This window comes from Symphalangus syndactylus, chromosome X, assembly GCF_028878055.3.
Source record: "Symphalangus syndactylus isolate Jambi chromosome X, NHGRI_mSymSyn1-v2.1_pri, whole genome shotgun sequence".
Classification (NCBI taxonomy): domain Eukaryota; kingdom Metazoa; phylum Chordata; class Mammalia; order Primates; family Hylobatidae; genus Symphalangus; species Symphalangus syndactylus.
The window spans coordinates 113,929,446-113,949,964 of NC_072447.2; the positions used below are offsets into that span (position 1 = coordinate 113,929,446).

General features: G+C 36.9%; 1 protein-coding gene across 2 annotated transcripts in view; it reads right to left on the reverse strand.

The window, feature by feature from the left end:
* Nucleotides 1-202: 202 nt before the first annotated feature.
* The window catches only part of AMMECR1 (AMMECR nuclear protein 1), a 139,642-nt gene continuing 119,325 nt past the window's right edge, over nucleotides 203-20,519 (reverse strand). For both annotated transcript variants that reach the window (XM_055268656.2, XM_055268657.2), the window contains 3 exons: nucleotides 8,497-8,587; nucleotides 7,003-7,099; nucleotides 203-4,690 (listed from right to left, as the gene is read on the reverse strand). In XM_055268656.2, coding sequence (XP_055124631.1) covers nucleotides 4,576-4,690; nucleotides 7,003-7,099; nucleotides 8,497-8,587 — 303 coding nt within the window. In that variant the 3' untranslated portion in view covers nucleotides 203-4,575. The remainder of the gene's footprint in view (nucleotides 4,691-7,002; nucleotides 7,100-8,496; nucleotides 8,588-20,519) is intronic.

Sequence of the window (20,519 nt, forward strand, 5' to 3'; positions counted from 1 at the left end):
TGACACTGGCAAATCATATGGCAGGGAGTGGCTGCAAGCAGGTAAGGTTTCCCAAGTGCCAGTTTGGCAATAAATCAGTATCTGTTCCTAACTATATTCCTTCAGAGCCTTCAACTGTTAACCTTTTAGTAAGAAGTACCAACGAGACCAAGATCCTATGATGAGAGAGGTTAAACTTAAAAAAGAAACACAAAATGATAACTCGGTTTTAACATTTTATTGGGTAAATGATTTTAAAGGTAATAACAATAGTGTCAAAACTACTACAATATCTTTCCACAGCCATACCTTACAGACCCACATAAACCTTCTCATATTTTTTTCTTTTTGCTCATATTTAATATTTTAAAGCCATACATGTCATATAAAATGCCCATTTCCAATAGTTTCTTCAAACTATTAAGCAATTAAATGTGGAAGGAAGGAGGGCCTAGTTATACTGGAAGGGGTTTCAGGTAATCTGTGATGTCTTACGGTAATCAAAAAACAGGTTACTAAGAAAGAAGGAAAAGAGGAGCTACTCCAGGTAGCTTTTTGCTCATTACAAGTCTCACCATTGTATCACCAAGAACTCATTATGCTGGTGACAGATTCAAAGTAATTTTGGGGAACATATAAAACACTAAAATAACTTAGAAACTAGATCCAAATATTTCAAAAGTAATCAACTTTGATATACAAAAGTAGTCAGAGGTGGTTACAAAAGTTTGTTTGCTCAGTGCGTCTATGTACCAGCGCAGTTACTGGGTAGAGCAAAATAAAAGGTTCATTTTCTTCTGAAATAGCAATAAAAAACAAGGAAAACATATCTTTGTATATAAAGGATCAATGCTGGTCTTAAGAATAATGTCATCAGAAACCCTTAAATCGAGAGGCACACAACGGGTTTCCACTTTTAAAAAATAAAAGGAAAGTCACCAGTTTATTTAAATGGAGGAGGTGCTCACACCCCTCAAATAAACTTAATTCATTTTAACATCACTAGCAAAAATCACTTAGAAACTGTACAAAAATAAAAAAGTTAACACATTTAATCCTGCAAGGTTTTTGTAAGGACTGGAAGGCAGGCTTTTGAAGCAGCATTTGGGCATGGCTGGGGGCTTCTTTGGTTTGATCTAACACACATAAGAGATGGAACCTATTCCAGATGACAGTTTCAAATTTCCTGCACATTTGAAGACAAGGTAAGAGGCCAGTATACAAACTTCCGGTGTGCTGGGCACTGGGACTGTATGTGCTGGACTGAAAATCTTACAATTGCTTTAAGCTTTAAGGGTGAGGGGAAGCAAGCCTTGCACTTCCTCCATGAATTTCACTGACCTCTCGTGTTAGGGGAGACTACAGAGGGTAGTAGCACATTCTCGTGCAGTCAGAAGGCCACTTGAGGGGTGGGGGACAATTTGTTCTTTTAGAATCTGGTACCTGGCTGACCTTGTTTAAGAACAAGAAAACCCTTCCAGAAATGGAAGCCTTTTGCTACATACCAAAGCAAAGTACGTACTATTTCCAAGAGGAAAAATACCCAGTTGCATCTGAAAACGGAAAACTTAAATGGAACGAATTAACATTTAAAAGGGGCTATGTAAACTTTGTGCTACTCAAATGAAGTTCAAGTATTACTTCTGAGCTGTTTAAAGATCACTGAACTCATACAATATTCTGATAAGAGTGCAATTCACATTTGTGTTTCTGAACAAATAAATCACAACTGGCTAGAACACAACCTGTGCAATTAGAATCTTCGTCTGAGTTAAAGACATGCTACATATTTCAACATGTTCAAAGTTAATTCATACCACATAATTAACAGCTTTGTATATACGACAAAGGTGAAAGGGTCTAGCATTTGTTTGAAGCACACCATTACAGTTTGTATAACACCCTTTACACTACAAAGTCTTTTAGTCAAAAGCTACTTAGAGACAAAAATGCACTTTGCATTACTTCAATACAAAAGGAGACAAAACTATCCTTTTCCCCCAAGCCATGTTGGGAAATATTGCTGACCTCGTCCTTTGAAGCCTGCAGGATGGTTATTTCTTCAGTTTAACATTACACTGCTAAGAAAATCTGTATAACATCTGCATATATCAAGGATTTTAAAAAATCTGATATGATTTTAGAGTCCGCATGACCAGTCACGTGACCTGCTCAAGATTGATTAGCACCGTTAAATACATAAACACACATATATGTATGTATGTATGTGTAAGTATATGTACACACACACATCTATGTATGTAATAAATCTTTGCTAAAAAAACTTCTAACCATAAGCTCACCCAGGACGAGGAGCCTGTTGAACTGATGAGATGATGGATAAGATGGATTTCACGATAATATTGGTCTATTTTGTCTCTCTTCAGTTTACTTGTTCTATTTACCTTTTGTTTTTTTGTTTTGTTTTGTTTTTGCTTTTTTTGCAGCAGACAATATCATTCAGCTTGTGCTCAGTTTCCCTATAAGGGTAAGAAAAGTTTCCATCAGGTAGCCACTTGTTTTTGTACTGAAAGACTAATCTGCTCCAAAATGCTCCGAAGTAGAAATGACAGGACTCAAAATCCCTTTCTAAAGCCCAACAGCTAACTTTTTCTGACTAATCTCTAGCTTCATTGAAACTGGCTACCAAGATTGCATTTCAGGCTAACAATTGGCTTCTTAGTTAAGGCATCACAACTGAAAATGGTTATTTCAACAATGGATGCTGTGGATGAAGGAATACCAACAAACTTCTAAGAACTCTCATCAAAAACTAAAGCAGTTTGCTTTGCCCCAGTGGCAAGCAGAAGGAATTTAGCCCATTATCTCACAAACTAGGAAAGGATTTTGGAATTCTGAACTAGCAGTCTGTCACTTGTCACAGTAACTATATGTATAAGCTGTATCATTTTGATATTCAGTGACTTTTTTGTAGTTTTAGAATATATATTCTGCAGCATACTTTAATTCATCACTTGATATGTTGGCTTCCTATTTGAAAAAATTATATATATTTTTCCAAAGAGACACAGACACACACACACATAACCATAAAATGAAGGTCATCTTCCTCCAGAATAATCTGTCATTTTTCCTGGGGATATATGTATGGACCTCCTATCGACATCAGTAAGTTATCTTTGTATGCATCATGGGAAGACTATCCTTGCAGAGGAGCTGGGCTCTAATTATAGCGTATCTCAATGCCAACTCCATTTTCACAGGTGTGACATAACATCTTATCACTGTAGTAAATGTGTTTCTATCAAAAGTATGTAGTGCAGAAAGAGATTCAAGCTATTTTATAGTATCTCTAAAACTCTAGTATTGTCCCCATGACAAACATATCTGAAATCATGGCAAATATGAACTTTTGTTTCACTAAATTATCTTTACCATATCTTTAGATGGTAGCTAAAATGGACTCTAGCCAATCATGACTTACTGAAACCTAGAGCTAACAAATTTAAATTAATATAAAATAGACAAATGTCTCTTTTTGGTTATTTGCTCAAAATAATTTTTTTCAGCTTAAAAAAATACTTAAGAGTAAGGAATTTGTCTAATCTTCTGTTTCACATATAGAAACAATAAAATTTTACAAGAATATTTTTCTAAATTGCCTTTTTTCTAACTCCTCTTAATTCCACTTAATTATATTCTTCTCAAAGGCACTAAATTCTGTATCTGCTCTCTTCCTAATATTTGCTGCTCATAAAAATATTTCCTGTAGCCTTTTTGAAAGGTAGTTTGTACCTTCTCAAAACAGTGTTTTAGTTTGCAAATTGGTTCTATAAAGTGGTGAGGCAGTCTCTTCTATGATAACCAGCACAATAGGGATAAATGATTTCTCTCTCTCTGTGACAAGCCCTATCACGGACCTTTGAATGCTCACTACTAGAACTAAAGTTCATATATTTTCACCATGGGAAAAACATATACTTAAGGAGTGAAGACCCAACTACTAGGCTGTCATAGCAAAGTGAATTTCAGACAAAAATCAAGAGTAATATACAAATACCTGAATTTGATATGAATTAATCCCAAACTCAGGTATCAAAAAACAACTATCTTACTGAGGAAAACTAAAGAGAAACCTAAGTAAAATCCCTAAAAACTGCACACTTTCTTCCATCCACAGTCAAAGGAAGGGAGGCAGGGAAGGAAGAAGGAAAACGGGAAAGAAGAAGGAAAACGGGAAGGAAGAAGGAAAACGGGAAAGAAGAAGGAAAACGGAAGGAAGAAGGAAAACAGGAAGCAAAACAGGAAGAAAGGCAAGGAGGACAGAAAAACAGAAACCTGACTGAGACAGCAAAGCAAAATTCTACATAATATTATAAGGAAAAAAAAACCAAAATTATATATGCTGCAAAAAAAAAATCAATGATCCAAAATAATAAAACAGGATCTTAACAAATGCCATTTTTCTACCCGTTGCCATGATGATCTTAATTGACGATGTCGAAGCTTCACCATGGCAACGGAAACTATCATCATAAAATGGTACAGTAAAAGAGATAGCTAGACCAAGAAGGTGTAGGGTCTCCTGGGAAGAGGTCTGCAGAGAGGCCCAGTGACTGGTTGTGCGGCTCAGTGTCAGGAATAATGGTTGTATGGCGGAAGGGGATGCCCAATGCCATTTTGGAAATGATGATGCTGGCGATGAGCAAGGTATTCAGCATAGCTCAGGGTCATCTTTTCACTACGATACCTGAAGGAAAGTCAGGGAAGAGAAAAGTTAACACTGAGAAATAGGTGACATGCCATTGTCAGTGCTAGGAAGGACCTTAAAGATGATTTTATAGATCAGGAAACGGGGTCCCAGAGATAAGCAGTGACTGCCCAAGGTCACAGAGATAGTAAGTAGCAAAGCTAAGATCAGAACTTGGAAATCAAAAGTCTGAGTCCAGCGCTCTTTGCACTCTACTACTCCTTGTTTAAATTGTTCTTTTAAAAATTTAATTGTCCCCTCAGCCTCAGTTTTCTGACAGGAGTATGCATCTCATTCAATTCAGTTGATTATTTTTCTTCAGAAATCTTCCACCTCTCCCTCTTTTACTGTTCCTTTCTGTGTCCACACATCTACTTAGGTCTTACCATTAAGTAACAACAACAAAAACAACTTTTCTTAATTCTGGTATCCTGAACTCTCACTTTTCCCCATGTCTGGCTTTCTTTTCATTGCCACATTTCTCAAATAGTTGTATTTTCTGCCTTCAGTCCCCATCTCACGCTACTACTCAGCTCAGTGCTCCTTGGCTGCTGCTGCCACCCTTCCATGGAAATAGCCGTCAGAAGGCTTCCCCGACTCAGCTTGATCTTTCCATTTGCTCATCACGCCCTTAAGCTCTCTGGTGCTAAGGATTCTATACTTCCACATGCCCCTTGTTCTCCCCTGCCTCTCAGATTGCTCCTTGTCTCTGAATGCTACTGTCCCTGCCTTGTAGAATTTTGTTATGTTTCTGTATTCAGTTATTTTGACTCTATACTGTCTCCCCACAGTGAACCCTATCCTTACAATTTCAATCATATCTAGCCATGAGCTCATACATTTTCATTGACCTACTAGATATTTCTATATAGATATCCTAAGAAGCACCTCAAATCCAAAATCGATGCATAAACTTAACACGTTCCTCTTGTGGTCCCTACTTTGATTAAAGGGATTACCTTGGTCCCTTTTATCTAGATTAACGCCTTGACTTTCTTCTTTATTTCTAAATGATGACCCAGTCCTTTCATTTCTTCCACATTATTTTCGTATTGATCCCAACCTTTCTTCCCATCTCACTGCCACAGCTCTAGTTAAGGCCCCTGTTGCACCTCTTCTGGACTGCTGCCACAGATTCTTAGATAATACCAACGCTTCCTGGCTCATTTTCCTGTTTCCAATTCCATTCTTATACCTCCCCAAGCCCATCTGATTAAAATCCTTCAATAGTTACCAATTGCCTGTAGAACCAGGTCCAAACTAACTACTCTGGAACTCAGAACCCTCAATGGTCTGCCCAACCTACCTTCTGGGCCATATTTTCCTCTAATGATCAGCTTCTCTATTACACTGAAAGACCAGCCCAATCAGACTATTTCATATTCTCAGAACTTGCTTTGTACTTCACCACCCTTGACTCACAAGGTCTTCCTTAAGGGAATCCCTTTCCTCCTGTCAAAAAAAATCCCTTTTTACCTGTCAAATATTCTACCCATTCTTCAAACCCAGCCCCCAACTGACCTCTTTGAAACTATCTGTTATCCCCCTCCCACCCTCTTAGAATTCCTCTTTCCCTACTTTATGGGAATGGATATCATATTATCCATCATATTCTGCCTTAGATTAATAATTTTGTCCATGCCCCTTCTATTCTCCTCCACTGTGAACTCAGGGAGAGCAGAGATGGAGGTATTTCTGAATTTGTAACTCCTCAGAGCTGAGAATAGGCCATTTTTAGACTATAAGCATTCAATGTAGTTTTATGGAATTGAAATAAATGGAACCAGCAGCCCATTTTCCTAAAATGTATGGTATTTTCCTTTTTAAATAAGCATCCCTATTTTTTCATGCTGAAATTTATTTAGCATTTGAGTTTAGCTCAATTGTGTTTTTCAGCAAGCTAACAAGTTTTCTTGGTAGACTTCTATCACTGCCAAAATTCTGAGATTAAATTCGAATTTGAGGACTGTTTATCAGAATCCTGGGGTTCTGCTAAGTAATGTCAAAAACTAGCGAATTGCTAATTCAAGTACTTTCTCCAATAAAGTAGTCTAAAGTCTCCAAGGGCTTGCTCGTACAAAAGCCAGAGTAATCACACAGAGCTAAAGATAGGAAAGATAGGCTCATACATCAGACAGGCTTTACTACCAAGCAGAGTTCCATTGTATCCACCCTCAGTATGACCCTGCCATTCATTTCCACTCTGTTTCAGAAAAGAGAAGTGTAGTTAGAGAGACCAAAGAAATAAAGGGTTATAGGCATACACATCAAAATGTACAGGTTAGCCTTGTGCTAGAAAATGTCTTCTGTACCTGGTCAGTTTTATGGTTTTCCTGAATTCATTAGTAATCGGAGCTTTGTATCCTCCTTTCCTCAATAAGGAGTCTATGGTCTGTATATGGTCCCATCCTGTAGAGAGTTGACCAGATAAAATATCAGTCAAGCACATGTAACAAACACCTTTCATTAAATACAAAATGACTTTGTAGAGGTCAGCCATCACTGTCACCAAATGCCATCAAATCTTTTGGTCCTAAACACAATCACACAGAAAACCTAAGATTTCATCCTTTACAAAAGCAGGGTCATCACCACACTCCTTCAATTCTAGCTATCCACAATGCCAAACAACATTGGCTCCTTTATCTTCACATTCGAAGTCAAGGGGTCTAAGGGGCTGGCAGAAATTGCTCAGTCATGACTGTAACAAACCATATCTGTTGTACTTTCCTCTAACAGTGACATCTTTAAAAGGGAGTGAAAAGCCTATATGCCATTTTGCCAACTCAATATTTAGGACTCCCACACCACCTCACAGTAATTGTTGTTCCTTATGGTATCTTCTGTAATTCTGTAATTATTCAAGTTTGTGTGCAGTATTCAAGGGTATTTTTATTAGTTCTGACATGGATGGTATACTAGTATCTGAGGCCCTCTATCTTTTATGTATGCTTTACAAAGTTAATGATACTAGGAGATTAAGACATTTTCTAAAGCAACCCAAATAAATCTTCAAGTAACTGCCTTGAAGACTTTCTGATCTGGGGATTTAATGGCATTAATTTTGCTATTATGTATCTCACATTTATAAGACAAACATTGGAAAACCAAATTACAAATGCTTTCTGATGAGAAGAAAAGCTCCCCAAGATAAAAGATTCATTTCAATCAACACGAAACCAGAATTTAGTAGTTGCTAAGAAAGGATAAAATACTACGGAGTGAAAAGTTACTTTGTGTTACAATGTTGGTTCATACAGGTCTATGTTCTATGTGTGAAATAGGAAAATTCTGATTAGGAAGTGTAGACCAAGCATATAAAACACTAACACTTCATGTTTTCGCAATGCTCCGATCTTAATGGGAAACCTACAATCTTAATATCAGCAGGATGAGTAATGGCAACCACCTAAGAATGAAACATTTGATACTTAAAATGACAAAGAACTATGTGGCTGATTGTCAAACAAAAGGCTTGTTTATGCCACAATGGAATATGGGAAAAATGCATTTCAAATCGGTAGCAAATTGTTGCCTAAAATGAAAACCAACTAATATAAATTCTGCTTTTTAAAAAATATACACTTATGGGTTTATGCCATCAAACTTCAATGCAGGGATTCAACTTCTGTGAGTACTTCACCAACTTGATACAGACATTGCAGTGGCAGTGATGGAAGAGTCACTTCTTATAATTTGACACTGTTCAATTATTAGACATAACTGCAAGGTCAGATATCGCATTTCAGTTTGTATATTTGTTTAAATTCTTCACCAGATCATATGAAATAAAGTACGACAATGACCTTGCTCCTTTGCAACCTCCGGTAGGTAGGTGGCGGTGCGTTTTGATCCTTTTTCATTGATGAATTCTATTCTAATGCCATGTACACCCACCTGAAAGAAATTGGCAGTTTTATTAGTACAGTCTTCTTCATAGAATCAGAAAGACAAGGTTATAATTTAACTTTCAAGAGAATGCAGTTCTTCCTTTCCCTTTGTTTTTAGAAGGACGTATCAGTTTTCTCTTTCTAAAACTTTGACTTTGGATTTGAAGGCCATTATGATGGCCATGGAGAGGGAAAATACTGATTTGCATGTGCCCAACATGCACTAGGCTATGATACTGTGTTTGGAAAACTGGAACAACTATTCTGAAGCTGTGTGTAGAATAAGACAGTTGATGGCAAAAATCCTGCCCCCACTCCCAAATGGTAGCTCATGCCAATAAGGAACTAGAGACAAAGGTGACTGACTTCAAGGAGATAGCAAACAACCATCCTGTTTTGCAGGACACTCACCACTTCTGATTAAGTTCCAAAATTTTTGGTGCTGATCCCCTCCCAAACTGTCTACTCCCTTTAAAACATTAAATTATACGTAGGCAAGCAAACACAGTCAGGTAAGATTGAAAAATAATAATGAAAACAACCAGATCCTACATCATCACCCAGTGTAGATAGCATTTCTTTAAAAATGCATTATGACTTAGAGTGGGGTAGTAGCAGACCTTCACTGTCCATCTACACCATTGGCTTCACACAGCTCTACTAAATTTAAGAATAAAGATTTCAAATCACTTCACTGTAGTGCATTATTGCACTGTCTCTTTATATACTAGCCCAGAGACCACTGTAACTTTTTAATGTAAAACAAGCTTGTGGTGATGCCCTTAAAAAGGTAGTCTTCTAAGTAACTGTGAGCAATTTCTTGCTAATGCTTTTTTAAATAATGTGCTTTTCCTTTGATTAGCATATGATTGAAAGAAATCTGTCCTTTCCCCTCATATCTCACATAGAATAGTATACAGAGCTAAAGATCAAAATTAAAAGTTCTTAACTTCTTTGTGGACACTGATAATAAAAACGAAATTTCAAAAGCATAACGACCCCATTCTGTTCTCTTGGATCTGTGGTTGCCTCAGATCAATGGTTCCCAAGTGGAGGGTCAGGTTGTGCAAGGTACTGGAATGGAGAGGTAAGACCAGGTAAACATTATTACCCAAGATGGAGGCTTCTTTTCAGAGCAGGTGAGTAAAGTCATAAACCTTTATACTTTCCATGTGTATGGATGTAAAGGTCTAGAAGAGGAAAGGGGGTCAATGAAAACTTCTTTTGCTTCTTCTGCCCCCAGTCTCAAATTTTCCAATTTTTTCAGGAATAAAAAGTCCTCTGGGAAAATCCATTTCATTCTTTCCCCAGGTCTTCACACATTTATCCATTAGAGCCTGTCAGATCTTCTGAGGAATTTATGGTTTTTTATTTTTATTAAAGCATATCTCTGGCTATTTCTTCTATCTACTTAATATCAGTACTCTTATGAATCTCTTTCTACTAAAAATGCGACCAGGGTAGCTGTTTAAAAACTAACACAATACTTGCCTCCCATACTGTGTGGGAAATAACTACATATATAGCTGAGAAGAAATATGAGCGCTTAGCTATCAGGCATTTCCAGGATAAAGGACATCTGCTAATCTCTCCAGTGCCTGATGAGACAATGACAAATTTGCAACATTTTCTGTATACTGACTTCCTGATCAGTAGCTTTGAATTTTTTTTTCCTTTGACAATATCAGATTCCTCATAATTTGTTTTTTAAAAAATATACAGCATAAGTAATTTATACTCCATCATCCACTGAAGTGAATTTTGAATCTTCATTTCTATTTATCAAAAATCTGTCATGTTAAAATTGAAAAGAATTTTGGTGTTTATTAAGGTGTCTAGTCAAAATTGTGATAGGAAGAATGTCTCCCTATCTGTGAGATGAGAGTGTCAGACAAAATTAATGATATTTAACTGGCAAGGGGTGGGGAGCAGGGCTGCAAAGTTTATCAGAATTTCAGGAGGTTTCATGCTTCAACAAATATATTTTGGAAAAAGAACAGCTCCCCAGGTAATTTTTATTCTAATTGAACTAGATAACCTCTAATAAGCATTCTAGTTCTGATAAACTGTGGCTATATACTAAGATTTTTTAAAGTGATTTAGGCAAATGGGGGTAATTTAGACACTTAAGTCCTTTCTTTATAGGAGTACATCCTGTGTTCTTGAACAAAAATGTCAGATTTTTAATGTCTAGTAATTTAACAATTAAAAGAAGTTAAGACTAATTGTATGGTATGTGAATGGTATCGCAATAAAGCTGTGTGTGTATGGATACAAAGGACATATTGCCAAAACACAAATTACTCATGAATAAGACTGCTTTATTTACTCTGCATTTTGAGAAGGTCCTACCATCAAATTTGATAAGAAAAAAACCCCAAATTCTCCAATTTTGATTTAGTACCACATTTACAACTTTTAATTGTTTTCTGGGTTCCTATGACTCTGAACAATTCAAAGCCCCTATAAATTGAACTGTAAGTATAGTGGTTTTAAAGTGAATTCTTTTTATGAACTTTTTTCATAGGTCAAAAATACTCTCCACAAAGCTACAAAGCCCAAACCAGAGTGACTCATTTTTTTCAGCTAGTAGAATTAGGAGAATGGTAATAATGTTCTTAACAAAAGCAAAGCATAGTAGCATTCTTTCTGTCACCTCTTGAGCAACAGCATTTTCTTTACTCCTAGAACCACAAGCCACTAAATAGTCATACTGAACAATCAAAACGGGAGAAGGAGAACATGGCCTGCTGTGGAGAATGACCAATTCTGGCCAACCTGTGGAAATCACTGGCTTTGCAATGAAATGAGCACCAAAACTAATTCCATATTGTTTCAGGGAGGCATCTGTCACAGCTACAACTCCAAAATGTAACCCTCTTGCATAATAATTGAATCTTCCCTTATACATATTGGAGAATCCTTTGGCCCAGCAACATCCCAAGAGACAAAGGCTATAGTTGCAATTATAAACTAGATAAAAGATCAGCGAACCAGGGAACTGGGATTCCCTGAAGCAGATCTTTAAAATACTACCACGGTAACTTTCTAAGTATGGATAAGGAGGCAGCATGTGGGAATACCATGTCACTAAACATACCCCTAACTAATCCTGCCACTGTTTGAAGTACAGCCAGGTGGGTACAAACTGGAAACTTGCAAATCTAGCCTTATGGGTCTGCAGGTCATTTTCAAAATTACTAGATGGTCTATGAAAAAATGCTTTCGAGATCCATCAATTGCGATAATATTCTTTTAATCAAGACTACTTTTGCTAAGCAAAGCTAAAAATCAACCCCAATGGTAGTAAATTAAATGTAGGACTTATAGATAAGAGGATATGGAATTAAGCAGAGCTGTATCTGTGTGTGCTGATAGAACATTAAGACCAGTTCAATGGATTCATATTTCATGCTAAAAAGAAAGCCATATTTATTCTGAACCATTCCATAGCAAGTGATTTTTATTAATGCTATTATACAATCTTTTGTTTTTAACATTGTTCAGAATGATTAAATATCAAGATTAATGTTAAGACCCTAAAATATATCTTCATTATTCTGGGGTTGATTATCCAGTTTAGGGATTATGCATCCCCAGCTCCACCTGGCCTCAGCCCCATCCTCTTTCGTCGCTTGTCCATTTCTCTATTTTTTCACTCCTATATCAGACAGCACGTGGTCACAGAAAGAAGAGGTACACACAAATTAATCAATTTTGCTACACAGTAAAAGGTTTGGTAGGAGAAGAGATTATAAATAATGGCTAAAATTAAGCTTTGAGACTGTCTGCAGATTTCATTTATCCTTGTTATCTAGTCCCGTGTTAGAAATGTGGCTTCATTTAAAACTGTTATCCTCTAATGCAGTGACCCTCAACACAAGAGCATTTTTTAAAAGTACCTTCTCCCATATTATATTCCTTGTAATTGCACAAAGCTTAATATACCCTAGTCTGTCTAATAAGGCAAGTGTTAGCCTTGTGATCCACAAGCAGCGCTACAAAAAGGTCTCACTTTTACTTGTGAGCCTTGTCAGCAAGCCAACAATCTGAATATGCTGAAACATGAAAAAGAGTCATCTGGCTAAAAGCATAAATGAGTATAAAATGTGCTCTGGCTAAGCTGAGTAGCCTCCATGTAAACTTCTGACAGTTTGGGTCCACAATTATCTCCACAGTCCTGACCCTCAAAGCTAAATCTTCCCAATTATATCCAGGCCAACAGAACCACTCTACTACCTTGGGTGGCATCCTGTTTTAGCAAATACCATTCTCATTCTTCCCCATTTTCAGAACCAAATGCTGGGTTTCCCTGTAATAATATGGCCATGGCTTACTCTACTCATTTTCAGTGAGTTCATCTGAATAGCATAAGAAATATCAGGAGGTCAAAGAATCGAAAGTTGTTTGACATGTCTTTTTGGATGAAATCATTTGGCAAAATATGCTTTGCAATTAACAAAGCATCTAGTTACTGGCCATTCATATAAGACTGACCTGCCACGCTCAATATGCCAGTCCAATTGAAGTGAATGAAAGGACACTGTTCCTAATGAGAGGAGCTCAGGATGTTTGGCACACTCCCTAACCTTTAGAGGCTGGTATCACAGAAGAAATGCATGCCCTCTCACAAAACAACCCTGGGTACCACGGCCAGAAATAAACACTGTATTGGACAGTCCATGGGTGTGACCCAGAGTCTGGTGTTTCTTACATTCTTAGGAGGAAAAAACTGTGTGCTGTATCTCCTGACAGCACAAAACCCACGGTGCAGCATGGTCCACTCTTGAATTTATTGCCCCACAGTTCCTTCTGCCCTACTCCAGCTTAGCCTTTTGAAAACAGAAACTCTTCCTTTTCCTAGTGAAAGCAAATTCAACATAAAAGAGAAAAATACTTCAAACTTAGGCCTACTCCAAGTTTATTCTCTTGGATAATTCTTTGAGCTAGAAAAGTTAAGAATTTAATCATAGAAGCTGATAAGAATTTGTACAGATCCTAATGAACCACTTTCCCCAAATCTGATACTACCAAAAAAATATTTAGATGACATATTATCTCGATCTGCCCATCAAATCCTCCCAGTTGTTACTCTGCATCACTTCAACCTGCCCACCAATTTGAAAAGCAATTCTGGAGTTCTGAAGGTACATATCTATCTAACATGATCCCTTCATAATCTGGCCAAATTGTAAATTTTTATAACAGTGTTGCTGCAATTCAGCTTTTGTTTTTGCTCAGTATTATTTACTCTTGTAAACCTTAGAAACTAAACATGCATCTTTTTTTCTGGTTTATAAAAGGAGTACATATGTCTTACAAAAAAATTCCCTTTAGAGCCAGGCAGAGTGGCTTGAGCCTGTAGTCCCAGCTACTTGGGAGGCTGAGGCAGGAGGATCACTTGAAGCCAGGAGTCTGAGACCAGCCTGGACAACAGAGCAAGACTCTGTCTCTAACAAACAAACAAACAAACAAACAAACAAACAAATAAAGCATCCTTTTAGGAAAGCATAAAGGAGAAAATAAAGATGGCCTGTAATCCTAGTACCATCTGACTAGAGATAACTCTTATCTTAGTGATGTAAAAAATATTTTTCTCCTGAACCAACTGAGATACCACCACAGACTACATTTTAGGCTGTTTTTATACGTTATCTGACCAGTTCCTATACCTGTCTTTACTTTCAAATATGCTTTGAGATGCGTTTAGAAGCAGAATACCAGAAACATGAATCAAAAGGGATCCTTGATTGCAAAGTCATCACCTGAGCATGACTAACCTTTTAACATACTCTACTATAAAACCTCTGCTTCATCATCTGTCTCAGCTGAAGTTTTTTTTTTCCCAGTTGTTACTTTGTGAAAAAGGTCCCCCTGACCAAAATACATATGTGTTGCTCTTCTCTAAAATCCCTGCAAATTAGTCACCTTTGGCTTAGCTATTAGTTCAGTCTCCATGAACCAATTCTTGGCTTTTACAGAGCTTACCAAAGGACTAATTAGGGCCAATTTTGATTTATGTAGGAGACTTAGACTACTTGTCTATCAGGAACACAAGCTTGCCAATTTATTTCACAAAAGCCACTGAACAACAATCTGATAACATTTATTTTAATAGCTGACACACAGCTCTAAAATACCTGAACTGTCTAATAGTCACCATGAAATTTTAGTAAAATTTTAAATAAAGTATGCCAATGAAGAGGTGCTTTGAAAACTCTGAAGCCAAACATGTTTGTATTATCTTTTGCAATGAAGGAAATTGATCTTACTCGAAGATTTTGCAGAGAACAAGTGACAGCTCAGAGTGCAATTAAGGGGAAAAAAAAACCCCCAATTCTCTGTAATGATTAATTATAATGAGCATCCCATAAAAACTTAACATCCTAAAGCTTCCCAAGAAATGTTCAGGCAGCACAGGTGACCTTTAAATAAAAAGCGTGCTTTCTATGAAAGTTAGAAAAATGCATTCCTTCCATTTCTTAAAAAAGGGAATAAGGGAGTGAATTTACAGACAAGAAAACTAAAGTTATAAAATTTTCTCAAAACCTGGAGATGTGACTTAGTTTACTTTCCAAAGGCTAGTGGGGACAGGGTGGGCAGGGGGGAAGAAATCACCTCTTAGCAAACATGCCTAATATGAAATAATGCTGTTTGCCTAAAAAGAAATTAAGAAAAATAAAATTGTATTCATTAGAACTGTACATTGAGTATCTGACTCAATACATTTTAACTTAGTCTACAAAAGAAATTTGTTCCTAAAAAGTTACATGTGGGTTGAGTTTACATAAATGAATTAATCTTAAAGTCAAGAGGAAAACAATAAAATTCTATAGTGAGTTCTTCTACAAAGCAAAATACGCATTCGTAAAGTGAATAATCGCTCCCTAATGTATTTGCCTAATTTAGACTTAAATATATAATGTTGACTTAAAACAGGATGATACAGTAATTAAATGGAGACATTAATGGCTTAGAGCATTTTTCTTCCTAAAGAGAATTATTTTTGTGAACAGGAAATCTAGAAGGTACAACTTAAAAACTGGACTGTTTTTCACGTTTGTTGCCTACATTTAACTTGGCAATGGCCACTTTGAAAGTTAGGGACCTCTTCTTAAGACTTCTAAATGGCTAGTGGTGATTCATTCTCTGGACAATGAAACAGAAGCCATCTTTTAAAAAGGAGTATGTCACAGAATCACATTCTGTCAGAGTCCAAAGAGATCTTAGGTATCACTTAGTCCAACTTCTTCAGGTTCCTGAGGAAACTGAGGCCCAGAAAGGTCACAGAGCTGGGCAGTGGCAGTCAGGAACAGAACCCAGGTCTCCTTATTCCCAAAATTCAGCATTCTTTTAATTAAATGCTGGGGACACACATACACACACACAGGCAAACTATACATGAAATAATAGGCTATAACAAAAGTACTAGGGAAGGGGCAGGGAGTTTATGGAATTCCAGGGAAGCAGCAGGCTAATTCCCTCCAACCAATAAACATGCTGCGAGTAAAGCTGGAGACAACTTGAGACGGCCTGAGAAGGGACTAATCAGCAGCCCATTTTGCTAAAGGAACCAACAGCTAATGGAAATTTGTATGCATTAAATCACCTTCTAAGAAGTTACTTTACTTTGTACAGCTTGCTTCCCCGCTAGGCTTCTTATACATTGACTTGTTGATGCACAGCAAACTCTTTCTAGATGGCCAGGAAGCCTGAAGCCTTCCTTTCCCAATGCTCCATAGCACTTTAAAAAAAAAAAAACATTTAAAGTAGAGCATCAAGAAAGGACTAATCTTAATGATAGTGACATCTTATAAAAAAACTCAACGTCCCTGGGAAAATATGTACTGTGAAAAGCATTTTCCTGGATATATGAAGCTCATATTTTTTAAGTCAGAGAGAAAAAACATGATGTATATCATAGTTGGGAAAAACTAACCAAGAGCGGAAACAGAACATATACAACTAGAAGTCATTTCGCTGGGTGACTTCATGAGTCATGCTTACCATCTGTGTATGAATGGGAACTCTGTTTTCAGTGGCACATTAAGAGGAGCTAAAAAATGTAAACCTTCAAGGGGGGAGTGAGGGTGAAAAGAACATTAACTTCTAAAATATGTGGGAGATAATGACGGTAGCCAATTTATTCATCTCATCTGTTTACTCTCACGAAGGTTGTTACAAAAGCACCCTATTATTAACTGCAACTGAACACGTCAGAATTGAGCTGTCATCACTCAAGAGGTGTGCTTTGGAGGTTGCTTTTAAAGTGAAACACAGCTTTCTGAGTACCAGGAGTCCAACGAGGCTCAAGTACAATGACAGATGCTTTGGTACTTTAGGGACAGAGTGAGATCAGGGACCTGAGGTATAGCTTTATAGTCCAGGGACAGATTTTTGGCATCATACAAGAACTGTGCTAGCCAGCCCCACCCAGCATGGGTTGATTCCATGTACGTATTGTGTGCTCCAATGGAACAGTCTGTCTTGGGATCACAATGTATTGCCCAGGTGACAGCTGTATAGACAAAGTGAGATACCAGTGATCCAGGGAGCCAGATATAGGAGAAAGTGACTAATGGTTTGTGAAAATGTCATTAATCTGTTGAAATCTGATCTAAGGAGTTACTTTAGAATACAGAGAATATTTTTACTTCATGCCTTCAAGTGATCTTGTCTCTAAAGTACAGAAGTAAAAGATGCTTGATTACAATTTAGAAAATATTTTGACTTCTGTCAGCAAATTGCTACATTAGCTTCCACAAAATCACTGGTAACATACTTGCTATACGAATTCTTCTACAAACAAAAAGTTTATTCATTTATATCATCCTGAAAATGAGCAGTTATGAGGTGACACACATAGAATCACCCCTCAAGTCAAGCTCCAGTCCATTGTAATGTCTGGTTTTATATCCTTTCAGATTTTTAAAAAGGAAACATGGCTCCCAAACAGTTTAACTCTACAAGTTCCAGGCTATGTCATTTTGGCAGGCTCCAACGTGCTGCATGAGTTTTTCTTTCTTTACAAAGCGCCATGCCTGTCAATCACCCTGTCATTCGGAATTAAGAGAATGATGTCAACTGAAGAACACAGAACAATGGTGATGAGTTTCTGTGTTCAAACACAAGGCATATCATGTCAGATTTATCTAGGGGAGCAATTTTCCTCATTTAACAACCATTTTAGCCTTGCAGGTAGACATTCCAGTTTATCAGCTAATGAAATTTTTCCCCAAATTATTCACTCTTCATCCTTCTCATACCTACTAGGACAATAAATAGATCATGATGTGGGCAATGATCAGTTATTCTTGGAAGGGTGGGGCCACTGCTCTAATTTGTCCTTACTGCCTTTCGTGGATGGCTGTTATTTTTAATGACTGCCCAGATTCCTTCAGAGGCTACCCATAAACACTTATTTTAAATGTTATAATTACTATTCTGAGGAAATAGAACATATGGAAGCATTATTGATTAGTCTGTCAATTCAATATTGACTTGAAATTAGTTACATCCATTTGTAAAACCATTTATCAAACATCCCTCACATTATCAAAGAGAAGCACTCTAGCTCCTAAAACAAGGTCTAAAGTAAATCCTACTTTCCTACTAACTCCCATTATAAAATTAGAGACACATTATCAAAAGAAAGTTCCCAAATAGACCGAGTTAAAAACCTTGAGTGAAAAAGACAGTAAGACGGTAACCAGATGCGTGGCAATTCATTTGTTTCCTGATCATCTGAAAACTGGGTGGCTATTACCACTGGTCGTGGTCACGTTCCTCATCCTCATGACCACAGGGATGACTGTCTTGGTAGCGAAGATATCTACCTCTATGCTTTGGGACTTCTAGACTTTGCCCTCTTCCTGCTTTGATCTGGGCATTTTCATCCCTTTAATTAGGAATTCCACTGCAGTAACACACTTAACCAGTGGGGGTTAATTCTCAAACTGTACTTCCACCAGAAAAGTGCTATGTTAAAAGCTTCTGTTTGTATAAAACATGCTCATTATCTATCTTCGGCTTTAACATTCTATATTAAAATTCTGTAATAATCTCCTTGTTTTCCCCTGTGGCATAAACATACACAGGACTTCACATTTCAGGTTAAAATTGCATACTTATGGTGAATAGGATATTTTTTCTTGGAAGAAAAGTTGTACCTATTAGTGTGAAAATTCTCATGAAGCATATACTTTCATAATATAGACTGACTTCTCAAAAAGGAAATTCAAAATATAATTTACTTACATACAAAGATAAGCCATAAAGACTTCCCCACAATCTTTTAAATAGTGATTGTATATTCAATGTGATCTGTTATGTAACCAAATATGCAGATTTATTGATACAAAGACAGATAAAGAATGGAAAAAAAATTTTAAAGTGTCTTAGTATAATATATAAAAGATAATGGAAAGAAATATTCCAAAATGTTAACAGTAGTTTTTCTCAGAATGGTGTAATTATAAGTGACTCACATTTCTCTCATTATACGTTTTTAATTTAAAAAATTTTCTTCTTTGATAAATTAAAATTGCTATTATGAACAGAATATATGTATAAAGTTTACTTTCCATTTTTATTGTAGTAAAATACACATAAAATTTGCCATTTTAACAATTTTAAAGTGTACAATTCAGTGGTATTAAATACATTCACAATGTTGTACAACCACCACCATCGGGTTCCAGAATTTTCTCACCACTCCAAATGGCAACCCTGTACCATTAAGTAGTCCCTTCCCATTTACCCCTCCCCCTAGCCCCTAGCAATTATTAATCTGCTTTCTATCTCTATGGATTTGCTCATTCTGGATATCTCACATAAATGGAATCATACAGAATGTGGCTTTCTGTGTTTCACTTCTTTCACTTAGCATAATGTGTTCATGGTTCATTCATGTTGTAGCATATACTTCACTTCTTTTTATGGCTGAGTAATGTTCAATTGTATGAATATAACATATTCTATTTATCCATTCATCTGTTGATAAACATTTGGGATGTTTCCACCTTCTGGCTATTGTGAACAGTGCTGTTATGAACATTCATGTACAAGTTTTTGTTTCAACACTTCAATTCTTTCGGGTATATACCTAGAAGTGAAATTGTGTCAACATATAATTTTTTAATGCCTTTAATTCTATTTTGGCATTCTGTGTTTAGTAATGCTTTTTCAGAATCATTAAGGATAACCCTTAGAATATCATTCCCACAATCCTATTACTCCATTTTCAATCACTGAGTAAGGTACATATTTTTTTAAGACCAAATCACATTCTTGTACTTAAAAATATAATTTCCACCCTTACTCTTTGCACACAAATTTCTCTTCTGCCAAATACCTGAAACAATGATGAACTAACTGAAAAGGATGGGCTTTTCCTCTTAGCATTGCCATTCTAACAGTAACTAATTCACTTTCAAATACTTGTATATTAAAAGTAAAAAAAAAAAAATGTGGGCCGGGCACGGTGACTCACGCCTGTAATCCCAGCACTTTGGGAGGACGAGGTGGGCGGATCACGAGGTCAGGAGATCGAGACCATCCTGGCTAACACGGTGAAACCCTGTCTCTACTAAAAATACAAAAAATTAGCCAGTCATGGTGGTGGGCGCCTGTAGTCCCAGCTACTCAGGAGGCTGAGGCAGGAGAATCGTGTGAACCCAGGAGGCGGAGCTTGCGGTGTACCGAGATCACGCCACTGCACTCCAGCCTGGGCGACAGAGCAAGACTCTGTCTCCAAAAAAAAAAAAAAAAGTGTATTTTTTGCCTCAACAGGGAACTAATACTTAATAGAAATTAATATTTAAGCCCCCTAAAATATATTAAATACACAATACCACGTAGGAACAATATAGAATCTTCTGGAAATTGAGGCTGGCAGATGGTGACCAAAGAGGATAAATATGCCTTGAAAGAGTATATAG